Source organism: Dendronephthya gigantea, unplaced genomic scaffold, assembly GCF_004324835.1.
Source record: "Dendronephthya gigantea isolate DGI-Jeju-01 unplaced genomic scaffold, DenGig_1.0 000015F, whole genome shotgun sequence".
Classification (NCBI taxonomy): Eukaryota; Metazoa; Cnidaria; class Anthozoa; order Malacalcyonacea; family Nephtheidae; genus Dendronephthya; species Dendronephthya gigantea.
This window is the reverse complement of record NW_021163025.1, coordinates 1,937,845-1,953,524: the sequence shown is the minus strand read 5'-3', so window position 1 is coordinate 1,953,524 and position 15,680 is coordinate 1,937,845. Positions and strand designations below refer to the sequence as shown.

Here is a 15,680-nt window from a genome sequence, read left to right as displayed (position 1 = left end):
TTTCCGGCCAATTCGACCATCTTCGTATTCGCCATTTTCGGACGAATTCGACCATGGTCGAATTAGTCGTTTTCCGGCGAACTCAACCATGGTCGAATTAGTCGTTTTCCGGCGAACTCGACCATGTTTGAGTTAGTCGTTTTCCGGGGAACTCGACCGTGGTCGAATTAGTCGTTTTCCGGCGAACTCGACCATGGTCGAGTTAGTCGTTTTCCGGCGAACTCGACCATGGTCGAATTAGTCGTTTTCCGGCGAACTCGACCATGGTCGATTAGTCCCGTTTTTAGTCCCGGCGACCTCAACCATGGTCGAGTTAGTCGTTTTCCGGCGAACTCGACCATGGTCGAGTTAGTCGTTTTCCGGCGAACTCGACCATGGTTGAATTAGTCGTTTTCCGGCGAACTCGACCATGGTCGAATTAGTCGTTTTCCGGCAAACTCGACCATGGTCGAATTAGTCGTTTTCCGGCGAACTCGACCATGGTCGAGTTAGTCGTTGTCCGGCGAACTCAATCATGGTCGAGTTAGTCGTTTTCCGGCGAACTCGACCATGGTCGAGTTAGTCGTTTTCCGGCGAACTCGACAATGGTCGAATTAGTCGTTTTTCGGCGAACTCAACCATGGTCGAGTTAGTCGTTTTCCGGCGAACTCAATCATGGTCGAGTTAGTCGTTTTCAGGCGAACTCGACCATGGTCGAGTTAGTCGTTTTCCGGCGAACTCGACCATGGTCGAATTAGTCGTTTTCCGGCGAACTCGACCATGGTCGAGTTAGTCGTTTTCCGGCGAACTCGACCATGGTCGAATTAGTCGTTTTCCGGCGAACTCGACCATGGTCGAGTTAGTCGTTTTCCGGCGAACTCGACCATGGTCGAATTAGTCGTTTTCCGGCGAACTCGACCATGGTCGAGTTAGTCGTTGTCCGGCGAACTCAATCATGGTCGAGTTAGTCGTTTTCCGGCGAACTCGACCATGGTCGAATTAGTCGTTTTCCGGCGAACTCGACCATGGTCGAATTCGCTATTTTCCGGCCATTTTTTAATTTTCAGTCTTGAGTTTAGGAGACACATTTTTTGATTTTTTTTTACTTTTGTTTTTTTTGTCAATTTTCAGGTACTTTTTTGAAGCGAAGAATCAGCGTTCAAATGCCTCGGCTCTCAATTTTTTTTTACTTCGTATTGAAAAGATTCTTTCTACCATTCGAACCAACGGCTGTAGACGTACCAGATATGAAAAGACAAAAACCCATAGCGTTTATGTATGTTTTATAAACGGTAAGTGTTCTTTTTCATTCACTGAATTTAGTACAAGCTATAAAAGTAAAGCAGGTAGCAGTTTAGTTAGGAAATGACGGGTGAATGAAGAACATTTAATCAATTCATGCAATTGTGCACGAAGAATTGTGAATTGTTCAGATGTGTTCCTTCTAACTAGGAAAAGAACTAGTTAACCTTTTTCGGAACGCTTCTGTTGGCACCACTGAGCTATATAATTCCTGGAGGACCGGCTCGTCATTTTTCGGTAACTTCGCCGCCATCTTTTTGTCCGCAAAAACATGGCGGACTTCGCCCTTCTGCGCAACCGCAGAAGCTCTGCTGACGCCACATGGTTCCTTTTGGCCATGGTAGTTACCACTGACCGGGCTCAATTATGAGCCCACTACAAGGGTGTTCTCCCCCCTGGATTTAGTAAACAACAGGTTCCAGGAATTATTATATAGCTCAGTGGTTGGCACACGACTGTAACTGACTGTGGCCATGTTTTTCGCTTCACGTTTTTGGCCCAAAACATTGGGAGCAAGCACTGAACCATGTTTAAATTCCATGGAAACAATGAATAAAGTGGAAAATAGTGGAATAAATCTATGCTAAATAGTGGAATTTTTATTGCTGAATAATGGATATTTCAAATGATTTCAAATAGCCCGCCATCTTGAAAAATTGAATTTGACCGAGGGTAAGCACTGGAGTCTTAACTCATAATTATAATAATTTGTAATATATTATATTATATTAATTATATAATATATTATATTAATTATAATAATTTTAATTATTTAATGTCAGTAAATATAATCATCAGTAACAGTCTGACAGAATGTCTCAAACGGATAAAAAGCGCGCGAGAGATGATAAAATAGGAAAACTGATGGGAGAATATCTTCTAAAAGGATATAAAATGCTTGGTTCTACTTGTAATGTTTGCGGAGTGAGTTTTTTCAGAGTTTAAAGTCAATATGATGAAGTGACCATAACTTCTGTATTGTTTTCAGATCCTACTTCCCCCCCCCGTTTTCACCCATCCAAAATAAAAATACTTAAGAAAAATACTTAAGCAGAATGCATAGTGACATGTAGACTCTATAAATTAGACATTGCAGTCTAAAGGCAAAGCTAACTTCTCTCTGAACAAAGTTTAGGGATTTTATTTTACTTGATTTAACCCTCCACCACAGAACCACTAAGTGTCAAGGCATGGTGCGTGCCTGCATGCATTTATGATTGTAGGAGATCAGGTAGAATATATAAGTATATATATCTGAGAGTCTTGATGTGAAAGGATGAATTTGACCTCTCTCAACTCAATTCTTGCAATCTTGGTAACCACATTTGTTCCTGTTCACCCTTTTAAATTCCACCAGTGCCTTGTAATGTGACTACCTGTTTTAGCATTACTGTAAACACAGATGTAAGTGCTTGTTGTCAGTTAACAATTTCCTTACCTTTTAGACGATATTGTTGAAAGACAGGCAACAGCAAGACTACTGTATTGGCTGTAGTGAGCTTGACAACCACTTGCCTGTGACCCACACACACTTTAGTAAGTCTGACCAAAATGGATTGCATGGTTTTAAACTTTTGTTTCAAAACAGCATCTGATCAAAAACTGCCCTTACCCCAGGTTTGTTAGAAATAAATGCTTTGTCGGAAGGTATGCTGAGTAAAGATTGCTGTACCAATAGTGAGTTTAAGATGCACCAAAACTAATACCACTTTTACTTCCAGTTTCTCGGCAGGAATAGAAGGTTTAGACTCCTTTTGGGAAAAACATTTGGAAAACTCTTCACTAATTTACATCTCTTAAAAGTGGAATTGCATTGCAAGTTGCAAGAAAAATTGCACTGTGTAACAGGGCCTTTAGAAGGAGCTTAAGTTTAAGATTACTAGGAGCCTCCCACACAATGTTTAAAACCAGGTTTTATGCCAAAATCATCATTAGCATTATGTCAAATTTACTAATACAACAATCATAATTAAATACAGCCTCACAAGTGCAACCAATGCCCTCCTATATGGCACAACAAATTGGTACCCAACATGAAAGCCAAAATGATGAAAATCCAGAGCATAATGACAACCACCCAGGAAGTGGAGGCAGCACCTCCCTTAATGAAGATCGCACCACACACTTGATATCTCAAACCAACCTTAAAACAGTGGATGAGGCAATGCTGAAGCTGGAAAGAAGGCTGCTGTGGGCAGCTAATCAACTAGGCATGGCAAGCTCAGTGGAAATGGACATAAAACTATGTGAATTAATTTGTCATTGTGGAAACGCTTTAAAAACATTGAAGGAGTTAAAATAATAAATTGTTCATAAAAATTTTGTTAGAACAAGTCCTTATCTTTATTAAACCTATATAACCATCATATTTGTATAGACCAAGAAGACTAGAGGTCTACTTTCTTGTCAATAGCTCTCACATCATCTTGAGTTTACAAGATGTTATTCTTCAGCATGTTTTTTCTTTTATTTTGAAAACTAAACTGACTCACAAGTGATGTTTTTAACTGAATCATAAAAAGCATATATTGCAGTACAATTGAAAATTGATGAAAAAATACTCAAAATAGGAAATTTTCACGCCAAGAGAGTCCATAATCACTACCCTCGAGAATAAAAAATTACCATTGTGTTACAATTCTGTGTCCATTTTTCTAACAGTAAAAAAATGTGGAAACTTGCACTTGATCCTTATAATTTTAACGTGGCATAATGCAACTACTAATTCCACTTGTAAATAATGTTTAACAAGCTTTTTTGTCATTTGTTACTCAAGTCTATATTCTGAAAAACATGAAAACATCGACCATACTACAAATCCTTCCATTTTCTATTCTATGCATTTTCAGGTTTATCTGCAGTCATTCAAAAAGGATTATTAATGGAAAATACAGGTTTAATGGTTGCTGCTGTTAAGAACTAGAAATATTAAGAGCAGACATTACAAACTGTTAACAGAATTATTAAACAATTTTTTATTATCAACTGAAAAAAATGTATGTTATAGTTCCAAAAATATTGATCAATATAGCTTCTTTAGCTAATGCTGCACGATACCACAAATCAGTGAAATTTATATTCATATCATTAACAATGTCTTGCATGTTGTGAATACACCTACACTTTTCTGGACAGCCTGTCCAATTCAGCCTCTGAAACTTCATCAAGATCACTTGCTTCAAGAGGCTTAGAACCATCAAATGATTTTTTTACTGCATCCCAAGTACTTGCAAATATCATTTTTGCTGCTGCTTTTGCTGTATCTGGTGCCCTGGAAAATTTATGAGTACTAAATGACAATAACAATACTAACAAATTTCAACTCAATTCTGAAGTCAACACTTACCACTTAATAAGGATGAGTTTATTTGTTTTTTTGTGATCATAAAGAACATAGAAACATTTATCTTTTTCCAAACTCGAGAAGAATTCTACTAGTTCTTCAGGAGTACAAGTAGCCCTAGACATGCTCTCCTGCTTAACTATCCTTTTTTTGTCATCAGAGAGCTGCATAACCAACATCCCATAGACATTCTTCTGTTTCATCTTTATAAAATCGTCTTTTAAGTCACTATCAACTTCTATACCTGAAGAAGCCTAAAAAGAATATATGCACAAATTACATCAAGAAAAAAGGCCATATTCTACAATACACAGCTAAAAATGGCCAAGTTGCTCCCAGATGACCATGTGAAAATCACACTTCATGGTTAACCAATGCATCTCAATCTGTAAGGGGTATGTTTTCACCATGAAATTAATAATTACATAATCAAATACAGCACCTTGGCTCAAAATGCTGCGGTTCTTTATATACTTTAAAATAGTTTATCAATGTATTTTTCAGTAAGCTACTTGTATTGGTTACCCATACCCCTATGTGTTAAACCATTCACAACATAATTAAATTGCATATTACTAGTGCTTTGCCAAAGCTCTTTCAGGTCAGAATAGAAATAGATGGGTGTACATTACACTATTAAACGAGCCGCATTAATTGTACAAAACTCCAGCAGCCGGGGCAATATTCCATCTATACTGGGTTACTTATTAAATAAATTATAGATTTTAATATGTCTTCGGTGATTTTGTGCCAATTTCACTTCCGACTTTCACACGATGGCTTGGTATTCGCTATTCAAAGTTAAAAATATGACTTGAAAAGCCACAAAGAGCAACTCTTCAACTAGCAAGGGAGCAAACACTTCTAAATGATGGACGTAATTGAATATCATCGTAATATTATTAATTCGTCTAAACGTCTAACAGCATTGAAGAGTACAGTTTTTGATATAAACAAGTAAGCGAAAACTAAGGATATTTGGTAAAATTCTTTTAAGTGTGAGATAGTGACGCTAAACTAAATACACTACAAGATACTGAAAGGGATATACTTCATTTTAGTCCAAAACACATACCATTTTAAGTTGTACAATTGAGCAGAAGGCGTTGACAATTTCTTTACACCGAAGACGCACCCAGACGAGAGGCCAAATGTTTGCAGAGAAAGGCCAAGCTAGTGACGTTGGCGGCCGAGCATCGCCTTCTTCCTTTTCCGAATCACGTGAGCTTCGAGCGTTTTCCTGCAATCCCATTGGTCAACAACAACAATCGGATAACCAAATATGGCGATTCTGACGACTTGCCTTATTTGGGTAAACGCGTTTATTAAATAACGCACACATATAAACAGTGTGAACAAAATTATAAAGTATAAACCCTCCTACACAATTCGGTTTCCCACTAAGTATGCAAATTTTGTTTGCACCGGTTCTCAATTCGTAACAAAATTCCCCTCTTGAAAATAGAAAGCGATTTAACTTTTTACTTCATCGCTTTGCATCGGGCGAACGACACTTACATAGGGCGAGCATACACAGGGAGAATTACTCCAGATTTATAACAATATAGAGTCCACTTGCTTTAGTTGCGTAACATGGCGGCGTGCTTCCATTATAGAACGCTTACGTAATATCTCAATAGATATTTTATCTATGAATATGCCGTTAAGGTAAAGAAAGAAGAAAATCAAATCAATTTTGACGAGAAAAGAGCTTAGTGTTTGTTAAACTAAGCTGCAGGGTCGTAGCTTCTAGAAGCTTAATTGGGATGTGCATAATAATATTCATTTTAATCTTACACCCAACTGATTTCTTTTGAAAGCAATTGTTTCTACGGCATTTAAACATCGCCTCGCCTTTTGGCTTTTTAAAAACAAATTATCGACAGCTGTTGAGAGTGAAGACAGTGTATGATGATTAGACAGTTTTTTTTCTCAATTAGTGCAATCACGCTGAGGTGAAATTTCTAATGAGTTTCTTAGTTTGATCTTACAACTTTTCTCATTTCAAGCGAACAGGAGTTCATTTTTAATATAATTATTCCACAACTTAGTAATTTTTTCAAGAAAATCCAAAATCAATTTTCAGTTACTTCAACCAAAAGGTCTCCCGCCTGAATGGTCTCTCCATTACGGACATTAATGTTAGCGACCACGCCTTTGATCGGTGACGTCACGTTCGTCTCCATCTTCATAGCGCTGAGTACGACAAGCGGGTCCCCCTTCTCTACCTGTTGTCCCTCCTTCACCCTAACTGCTACCACTTCTCCTGGCATGGGTGCCCCCACCGAGCCTTTGTCGTCCCTGTTGGCTTTTGATCTTGTTGCGACTTGCTAAAGGAAAATAACAAAAGCAATTCAGCTCGCCGAACTCAACGTCAGGGGTGATATAGTTGGTGGTCGGATAGTGGGTTTTTCACTCACCCGTGTTCGGTGTAATTTATTTCGAGTGTTGAGATTCTCTTTGAAAAGTTTTTTATCCCCCTTCCTGATTCCAGATCGGTAGATCAAACACGATAATCACACATTTGTTATTATCATGAATAATATCGCTTTTCAAAATGGCGGATTCGTCAATAAACCACTGTATATTCTATAATAAACCTTAGTGTTCTCTCAAAATCTATCCAACCTTCGTACAATCAGCTCCAGAACTTGATTTTGCAATTGCATATTTAACCTGGAGCAAATAATGCCTGCTGTGATAAAAATAACTTTCATACCTCGACGCCAGTTTTGTCTGTGATAAAAACAGCTCTTAGCTGTCCATTCATCTCACAGAACACTTCCCTTTGTCCATCAGGAAGAAGATCTCCTATTGCGAGTATCGTGATATTCAGCACCTTGCCTTTCTCAATTTCCACCTGAAATTGCTCACCAATTTCAGGCCCCGTCAGATACAATCGTGTCGGAAGAGGTTCCATCGGGCCAAACTCGTCTTTGAATCTCATGTAGTCTCGGAATACACTCGGATATAATGCCGCGCTAAGCACATCGCATTCGCGAATATTATGATCTCCTGGAAGGAACAAACCGATGTTACATTAGTCTGTAATTTTGCAACAAGAAATGACTCACACATTGCTCTAACTTTTCCTCCCTTTTTTGAAAATAAATTTACTCCGAAAGAGCTGTGATTCCTTTCCTAGCACTGAGTAATACTGGCTCAAAAAATGTCGGTTATTGCATTTGAGTTTAGAACCAGGGTAGTTATCTAAAGTTATGTTAGTTTAGGTTTCCTTCAGTAGAAATAACGTTGGATGAAGTAAAAAATGATCCTCTTTGGCCGTCTAGAGAGAAGTCTAATTTGATCCACAGTTATCCTATACTACCATACCGTGTTCCTCTTTTAGTTCTCTTTCCAGTTCATCAAAGTCCAAATCTTCCATACTCTCCCCAGGTCTTCCATCAATCGTCGGCTTTCCTTTGAGAACCTAAAAAATTACAATGGTTACGATCACGTCATACACGTCCAGTACTGCCTCTGCAAATGATAGTCATCTAGCGGTATTCAAGTTGAAAAATCAATGAATATCATTTGATAATCATTTGATAATCATTTGATAAGCATTTGAAATCATTTCATAAGCATTTCATAATCATTTGCTGGATATTAAGAAGTGTTGCATTTATGAAGTTGATCATAATTTTCAGTGCGGTAAAGATGCAGCTACACGGGTGATTTTCTCTTTCTAGCGTATATTATTGAGTGAATAATGTACACAGTTGTATAAGCTTGGCGGAGTGAAGTAAGGTAATCCGTTAGATATACTCAATAGCATACATCAGGAGGAGAAAATCGCTGTCAATCGCTGTCAATCGCCGTCTGTCGCTAACAGAGCCTCAATGGCCTATACAAACCTGCGTTCTGAGTGGCTCCGGGAACCCTCCGTGAGGCTGACCCAGTTCACCTTGCATAAACCCGACGACAGAATTTGGGAAATCCAGCTCGCCAGCTCTTGCCAATACGTCATGTTCAGCAAGATTATTCTGGACCATGAATTGTGCCAGATCGCCGACGACTTTCGATGACGGTGTTACCTTAAAACGGAATTTAAGTAAAAAGGAATGCGATGGAAATGAACACAATAAGAGAAGAAACATTGACGGGTTTTGCCCCAACTGCGATGCAACTAAGGAATATTGAACGGTAAATCAAAACCAGAAAATCCATCTTTATGAGAAAAATAAACCAGATAAATCTGAATTTTCCTCACCTTGATGATATCACCCAAGAGACGGTTTGCCATCGTATATTTCTTCTTCACCTCAGTAAATTGCTCGTTGAGGCCCAGGCTAAACGCTTGAAACTGTAGGTTTGTGTACTGACCCCCCGGTATCTCATTTTCGTACACGTCAGAATAGCCGCTTTTCATCGTCGTGGTGCATTCAAACGGCGCGTACAATAATCTGGCTTGTTCCCAGTAGCTGCTGTAGTCAAATACATCTTCGAGCCGTATACCTGAAGAAAAAACTCTACTTAGACCAAATGAAGAAATTTTGATTGCTCCAGTTGTATATAAAGAGTTCATTCGCCCTTACCCGTATCAGTCTCTTTATTCTGTAAAGACGCGACCAGAGCGCCCATACTCGGCTGTGACGTCATTCCTGACATGGAGTCGACAGCAACGTCGACAACATCAGCTCCTGCTTCAGAACATGCCAGCATGGATGCGATCCCGGCGCCCGCTGTATCATGGGTATGGACATGAATGGGCATGTCAGGGAACTCGGCACGAAGAGCCCCGATTAATAACGTCGCCGCTTCTGGGCGAAGTAATCCAGCCATGTCCTGGTGAAGAAGGAAAAATAAACGATAACTACAAACTTTATTCATCCAGGTTGTTTCTATCAGTTCAAAATTGTTCTTCCTTCAAATTAAGTAAGGATCATCTCTTATTGATCCAGTGTTACTACAGGAGGAAACCTAAACTAAACTAACTTTATTTATACTGAATATACCTCTATCAGTTCTAAACTGTTCTTCTTAGAGGTCCAGTAAGGATCATCTCTTATTGATCCAGTGTTACTACAGGAGGAAACCTAAACTAAACTAACTTTATTTATACTGGATAGCTCTATCAGTTCTAAACTGTTCTTCCTAGAGGTCCAGTAAGGATCATCTCGTATTGAACCAGTGCTATACTAGAAAATAAAGTACTATACAAAAGAAAAAGTGTAACGAAAGAGAAGCTGTACCTTGATACAAAGAACATGAGTGCCAGCTTTCACAAGTTCACCTGCGAGATCCATGTAGTACTCGATGGTGTATTTGGTCTTTCCTGGATCAGCTACATTACCGCTGTACGATATCGCGGCCTCAACCACACCCCCTGCAGCGCCGGCTGCCTCCATACCAAGCTACAAGTGCACAGTGGGAAATTAAACTTCCTATCAAGGTTGGTTGGAACAAGGTAAAGTTTATGGAAACTTCTGCTTAATATGAACTTTCTACACCCTCGAGCTTGCAACTTCAACCTTTCTTGTCTTTTACCTGGAGATTTGGCAGGTAATTCAGAGAATCGAATACGCGGAAGACATCCATCCCATGTTCCACAGCGACCTTACAAAACTTGTAAACAACGTTGTCGGGATAGCTGGTGTAACCTACGGCGTTCGCTCCACGCAGCAACATCTGAAGTGGAATGTTAGGAATGTCTTCTCTCAGCTTGGCCAAACGATCCCAGGGGCATTCGTTTAAAAATCTCATTGCAACATCAAAAGTTGCTCCTAAAAAGATTTCAATTTCACATAATTCGAGTGTTTAGCAAGCTGCTTTGCAATTTTAAAATATTTGGCTTTTCGTCAAAGTCTTGAAATTTTCACATCGAAAATTGTTTTATTTTGCTTTAAAACCGAGTGTTTGAGATGAAGTATTTCAGTTCATGACACAAAAACCATTCGGACTTCAAGCAAATATTTGCATGTTTAACAGTAGTTATATTATTCCAGTTGTATTTAGAGTTCATCTGCGTAAAATACTTGCCTCCCCAGCACTCCAGGCTGTAAAGGTTTGAGAAATTCGTCGAGACAAACGGTGCAATCTTTCTTAGGTCAGTGGTCCGAACGCGTGTCGCAAGGAGGGATTGATGAGCATCACGGAATGTCGTGTCCATCAGCAGAAGAGATTTCGAATTTCGAACTGCGCGCGCATATCCCTCGGGACCTTCATTGGTGAGAATATCCTTGAAACCCGCTGGACGATCGCGGGTGCTGTTCGTGGGAATCTAGCAAGACGTAAAAGATCTGCAATCGCGTGTATCCGGAAAGATGAACTCTCGCTCAAAAAAAACCTACTCTACGTACTTTCGGTTCTATTTTGCTCGGTTTAATGGTGGTCGCTAAAGGTGTAACTGGACCGTTGATCATGACGTTGCCCAGATAATGCAGCAGTTTTTGGGCTCTGTTCTGACTCGTTGCAATGTGAAACAACTGAGGATTGTCCTTGATGAAATCTGTGTCCACTGCACCGTCAACAAACTCGGAATGCTCCAAGACGTTCAGGAGAAATGGGATGTTGGTCTGGAAAGAAATGGAAATGTTTCAACATGTTGTACAGCATTGGCAAACATAAAATGCTATAACATACCATACCTTCAGAATACCAGGTAAAGTACCATACCTTGTACCATAACAATACGTTATATACCACGTCATATGACACGTCTTATAACGTACCATGCTATAACAAACAGTATGGGCTATACCTTATACCGTACAACTTATGGTACACTACGCCATATACCACACTATTATACCATATACCATACTAATATACATCAATCACCATGTCATATACCATACCAATATACTATATACTATGTCAATGATGTCATATACCATACCGGTATGCAATATGCTATATCAATCTCCAAAATATATACCACAGCAATATACCATTGTCTACGACATATACCATTTCAAACCATACCTATGCACCATATACATACCACAACCAACACGCTACAACTCCACGAACTACGAAACCCACCTTAACTCCACGAACTCTGAACTCTTGTAACGCTCGGTACAGTTTTCTGGAGGCCTCGCGATGGTTGTTCGCATGACTGATGACTTTGACCAGCAACGAATCGTAATGTGGTGTTATAACAGCACCAGGAAATGCTGATGCGCTGTCCAGCCGAATACCCATCCCTTCACCAGCTCTGAACACCTTTATGACAAATCATGATGATAAGTAAATAAATGTGCAGGCAGTGGCTGTAATGATGTTCACGTGAGGTGAACTAAGCATAGAAAAACACAGCTTGACTTGGTTGAGCCGAAAGCTTGTTGAAGGCGTCTTTAGCTGTCGATTTTCTTCCTTTGACAGATGCAAACGAGTGAATTGTTATGAATGCTCTGATGTACAAGTGTCCTTATTTGAACATCCGTAACTTGTTTACTCGATCACATTCATCAAAAGACGAAAATCACATCCAAAATAGCAGCAAATATTTCCCGCGTGTAAATCGGCCTTATTACGTCATTTTAGGAACTCAACTACTCTGAAATAAGCCAAGATTATTATACAGTAATGGCCTGACTTTCTCTTGCGTACAATGTCACTCTCACCTCAATCCTGCCAGTATCAGGTGTGAAGTTGTTTGCAGGATCTTCCGTGGTTACCCTTGCCTGTATCGAGGAACCTGTCACTTTGATATTCTCCTGAGATAAGCCAAGATCTTTAAGACTTCTTCCTTCAGCAATACCAATCTGCGTTTGAACCAAATCAACACTAAAAAAACACGATGCAAGTGATGATAGCATTCAATACAAAATTAAGTAATGAAAGTACACGGGAGCAATTTGTTTCCACTCCATCCAAGTATGACTGCTAGTCACGGGAACTGTATGGTGTCGCGGGGCATGTACCATACTCGCTGGTCACGACATATTCTCTACTGTCATGGTGCAATGGTGATAGAAACAAATAGTTATATTTCTGACACAGAAATGAACACAGCGTTTCCGATATACGATTACAAGGTATGGCCCGGTTCAGACAGCTAGCAATGTAAGCCTAGCCTGTTCGAAACCCAAATGAGAGTTTGAATCAGAAGCATAAATTCTTATATCGCAATCAAATAAACAATTGATAAGTGTTCTCATCGAGAAAGGTTCTCATCAGGTTTGAAAATTGCAAACAAAATGTAAGCAAGACCTGAAAGGCTTGTCAACGAACTATACTCACCCTGTGACCTGTTCCGTTACTGTGTGTTCCACCTGAAGTCTTGCATTCACTTCAATGAAATAATAATTGCCTTGTTCGTCCAGGAGGAACTCCACGGTTCCGGCGTTTTCATAGCCAACGAAATTCGCGAGTTTGACGGCATCCGCTGTGATTGCATCTCTCAAGGCAGGATCTAACACGGGCGCTGGAGCAATCTCGAGTATTTTCTGATGTCTTCGTTGCACAGAACAATCTCGTTCGTGAAGATGAATAACATTGCCGTAACCATCGCCGAGAATTTGAACTTCAATATGACGTGGATGCTCTGTTTGGGGCAAATTAACGAGAAATACAACTTGTTTAACCCCTCAGCCCAAAGCTGTTCCCATCTGTTAAATTTTCCAATCAATAAACCGTTGTCAACAATCAATAAATATCGATAAATAATTCGTATATGATATGACTGAGCGAAATGAAATATAGGTTTCACTTGAGAGTTGAACTGGTTAGTGTGAAGCTTTATGTGGAAAGAAATTATCAACCAATTGATCAATTGAGAAGAAGCAAACTTCGGTGACACAGCATTGACTGGTATTTAATTTAACAGTGAAGCATTTGGAGGCTAGGAATATTACGCTCATACCTAGTGATAATTCATAAGACTCTGGCGTAGTAATTATATATATATATATATATAATGGTGCTACTCTGCATGAGTTACTAAACTAGTAAAATAAAGGTTGCATGTTCAAATACCATACCAATAAACTTCTCAATGAAAAGGGAACCGTCGTTGAAGGCAGCCAAAGCCTCGCTTCGCGCCAGATTGAACAACTCCTCCAGTTCATCAATGTGGCGCACAACCCTCATTCCCCGGCCACCCCCCCCGTATGCCGCCTTCAGCATCACTGGAAACCCAGACTGATTTTCACAAAAGCGTTGTGCTGTTTCAAGGTCATCCACAGGATGGTCTGTTCCAGGAATGACTTTGATGCCTGCCTGCTTGGCCGTAGCCCTGGCTGCAATTTTGTCACCCATTGTTGACAGGACATCGGGCGAAGGTCCGATATATTTAATACCAGAACTAATACAGGCACGAGCAAAGTCAGCTTGCTCTGAGAGGAAACCATATCCTGGGTGAATTGCATCTACATCACGTTCCTGAAGATCAGAAGAACCATTTATTTTTCTCATTTTACATGCATACACAACAAAAACAGATCTCGAATAACTAGTAATTGAACTGGTATAATATTAAACAAAAGTCGCAACAATGAATTTAAAGTACCTTTTGCAAGGCAATTAATAGCAAGGCAATTTAGCGAGGCAATTAATAAGGCATTGTTTTCTCATGTGTCCCAATTAACCATTAAAAAATAGCCAATTCACATTACCTTGGCGACACGAATTATCTCTGGGATATCCAGGTAAGCTGCAACAGGTGCGAGGCCTTTTCCTATCAAATATGCCTCATCAGCTTTCTGTCTGTGCATATGATTGACATCCTCCTGGGAATAAACTGCTACCGTTCTGATGCCTTTCTCTGACGCAGCACGGAACACGCGGATTGCAATCTCACCGCGGTTAGCCACAAGTAGTTTGTTGATATTCGTCACCTCTCGTCCAGTCTTGCCACCATCTTCGGCACCATAACGAGGCCTTGTGGTATGGATGTAACAGGAGGATTGTATCCCAGTAATCCGAGAAAACTGTTGGAAATTAATGCGCTTGATCTGACTGGTTCGTAGACGGAACATCTTCAGCGTTCACTGAAACAAAAACCTAAGTTCAGAAAACCCAAGTTGAAGGGAAAAGGTTTCTGTGCACTAGCTTAGTAGCTTTGCTCATGGAAATGACGGGGCTAGCTGATTCCAAAACTGCTCAAATTTCTTGTTGCAAACTTTTATGGATAGAAACTTTAGCCCACATTCTGATTCATTTAATTAAATATATCAATATATCACTAATTATTTTCACCCTCAGTTTAAATGTAAACAAAGTGTAATTGTTTACATTTAATAACCACTATACAACAGTACCTTTAAAAACAAGAGGAAGTTTAATTGAATTAGGCTAGTATGGACTTGTTTTTCAAGTGGGAAATTGCATAACATTTTGGGGGAAGCACTGTCCTTGGGGAATGGAAAGTCAAGTGTTTACTGCACCAACCTTGAGGGAATAGCACGTGCATTCGATCGACTCCGACAACAAAGTTAACAATATCGCGGAATGTTTTCGATTATTCTTATATTAAAACAATATCTCTAAAAACCAATGTTTTCCAAAACGTATAATTTACTGATTACGTTATCTGCGTGAAATTTAGACGTGTACATAACTCAAACTCGTACAAATTACAATTAATCTTAATGCATAATTTATAGTAACATTTTTCAACTTTGTATATCGAACTATTCAAATGAAAACGATTCCCCCAATATTTCGCTATCATTAGATAATTACGATGCATGATACGAACTTGTTTTATCCAGAGACAGTGTACGATCGTATTAAAATATTAAACGAAATTAATTGTTTAGAATTATGTAACGTAAAATTATGACCGCTATGTTTTGGAATTCCAGACGGCACCGCACGCATGTGGTTCGAAGAACGTTTGATCGTTCGATGTTTGGTAAAATCAAGTATGAACTAAGTAATCGTTACCGTAAAATGTAAGAGAAAAGACTGCACCTTTAATGCAAAAGTCGATCGTTAATCCCAAGTGGGAACCATTGATCCAAAAGTGTACAATCCAGATCTTTGGACGCGACCCTCCACGTCTTATGTTATTGTTTACTTATTTCCTCACGTACGATTGGGCGGCGAATTTCACCGAGGAAGAGCCGAAGACGGTTAATTTCACCGAGGAAGAGCCGAAGACAGG

General features: G+C 39.5%; 3 protein-coding genes across 3 annotated transcripts; 1 reads left to right on the top strand and 2 right to left on the bottom strand.

The window, feature by feature from the left end:
• The first annotated feature begins 2,083 nt into the window (after positions 1 to 2,083).
• Positions 2,084 to 3,655, top strand: LOC114520237 (Sjoegren syndrome/scleroderma autoantigen 1 homolog). The gene is made up of 3 exons (XM_028540470.1): positions 2,084 to 2,205; positions 2,727 to 2,817; positions 3,261 to 3,655. The coding sequence occupies exons 1-3, from the start codon at positions 2,095 to 2,097 to the stop codon at positions 3,581 to 3,583; spliced, it is 525 nt and encodes a 174-aa protein (XP_028396271.1). The 5' UTR covers positions 2,084 to 2,094; the 3' UTR covers positions 3,584 to 3,655.
• Positions 3,656 to 4,093: 438 nt separating this feature from the next.
• Positions 4,094 to 5,885, bottom strand: LOC114520236 (cofilin-like). Its single transcript, XM_028540469.1, has 3 exons — positions 5,700 to 5,885; positions 4,628 to 4,878; positions 4,094 to 4,552 (listed from the first exon to the last, which is right to left on the bottom strand). Exons 1-3 carry the CDS (start codon positions 5,874 to 5,876, stop codon positions 4,399 to 4,401), a joined length of 582 nt encoding a protein of 193 aa, XP_028396270.1. The 5' UTR covers positions 5,877 to 5,885; the 3' UTR covers positions 4,094 to 4,398.
• A 750-nt stretch (positions 5,886 to 6,635) lies between these two features.
• Positions 6,636 to 15,585, bottom strand: LOC114520322 (pyruvate carboxylase, mitochondrial-like). The gene is made up of 16 exons (XM_028540571.1): positions 15,488 to 15,585; positions 14,188 to 14,562; positions 13,555 to 13,954; positions 12,815 to 13,118; positions 12,196 to 12,358; positions 11,612 to 11,794; positions 10,927 to 11,142; positions 10,607 to 10,847; positions 10,115 to 10,350; positions 9,820 to 9,981; positions 9,163 to 9,412; positions 8,838 to 9,082; positions 8,482 to 8,661; positions 7,958 to 8,054; positions 7,344 to 7,639; positions 6,636 to 6,954 (listed from the first exon to the last, which is right to left on the bottom strand). Exons 2-16 carry the CDS (start codon positions 14,548 to 14,550, stop codon positions 6,700 to 6,702), a joined length of 3,591 nt encoding a protein of 1,196 aa, XP_028396372.1. The 5' UTR covers positions 14,551 to 14,562; positions 15,488 to 15,585; the 3' UTR covers positions 6,636 to 6,699.
• Between the last annotated feature and the right edge of the window lie 95 nt (positions 15,586 to 15,680).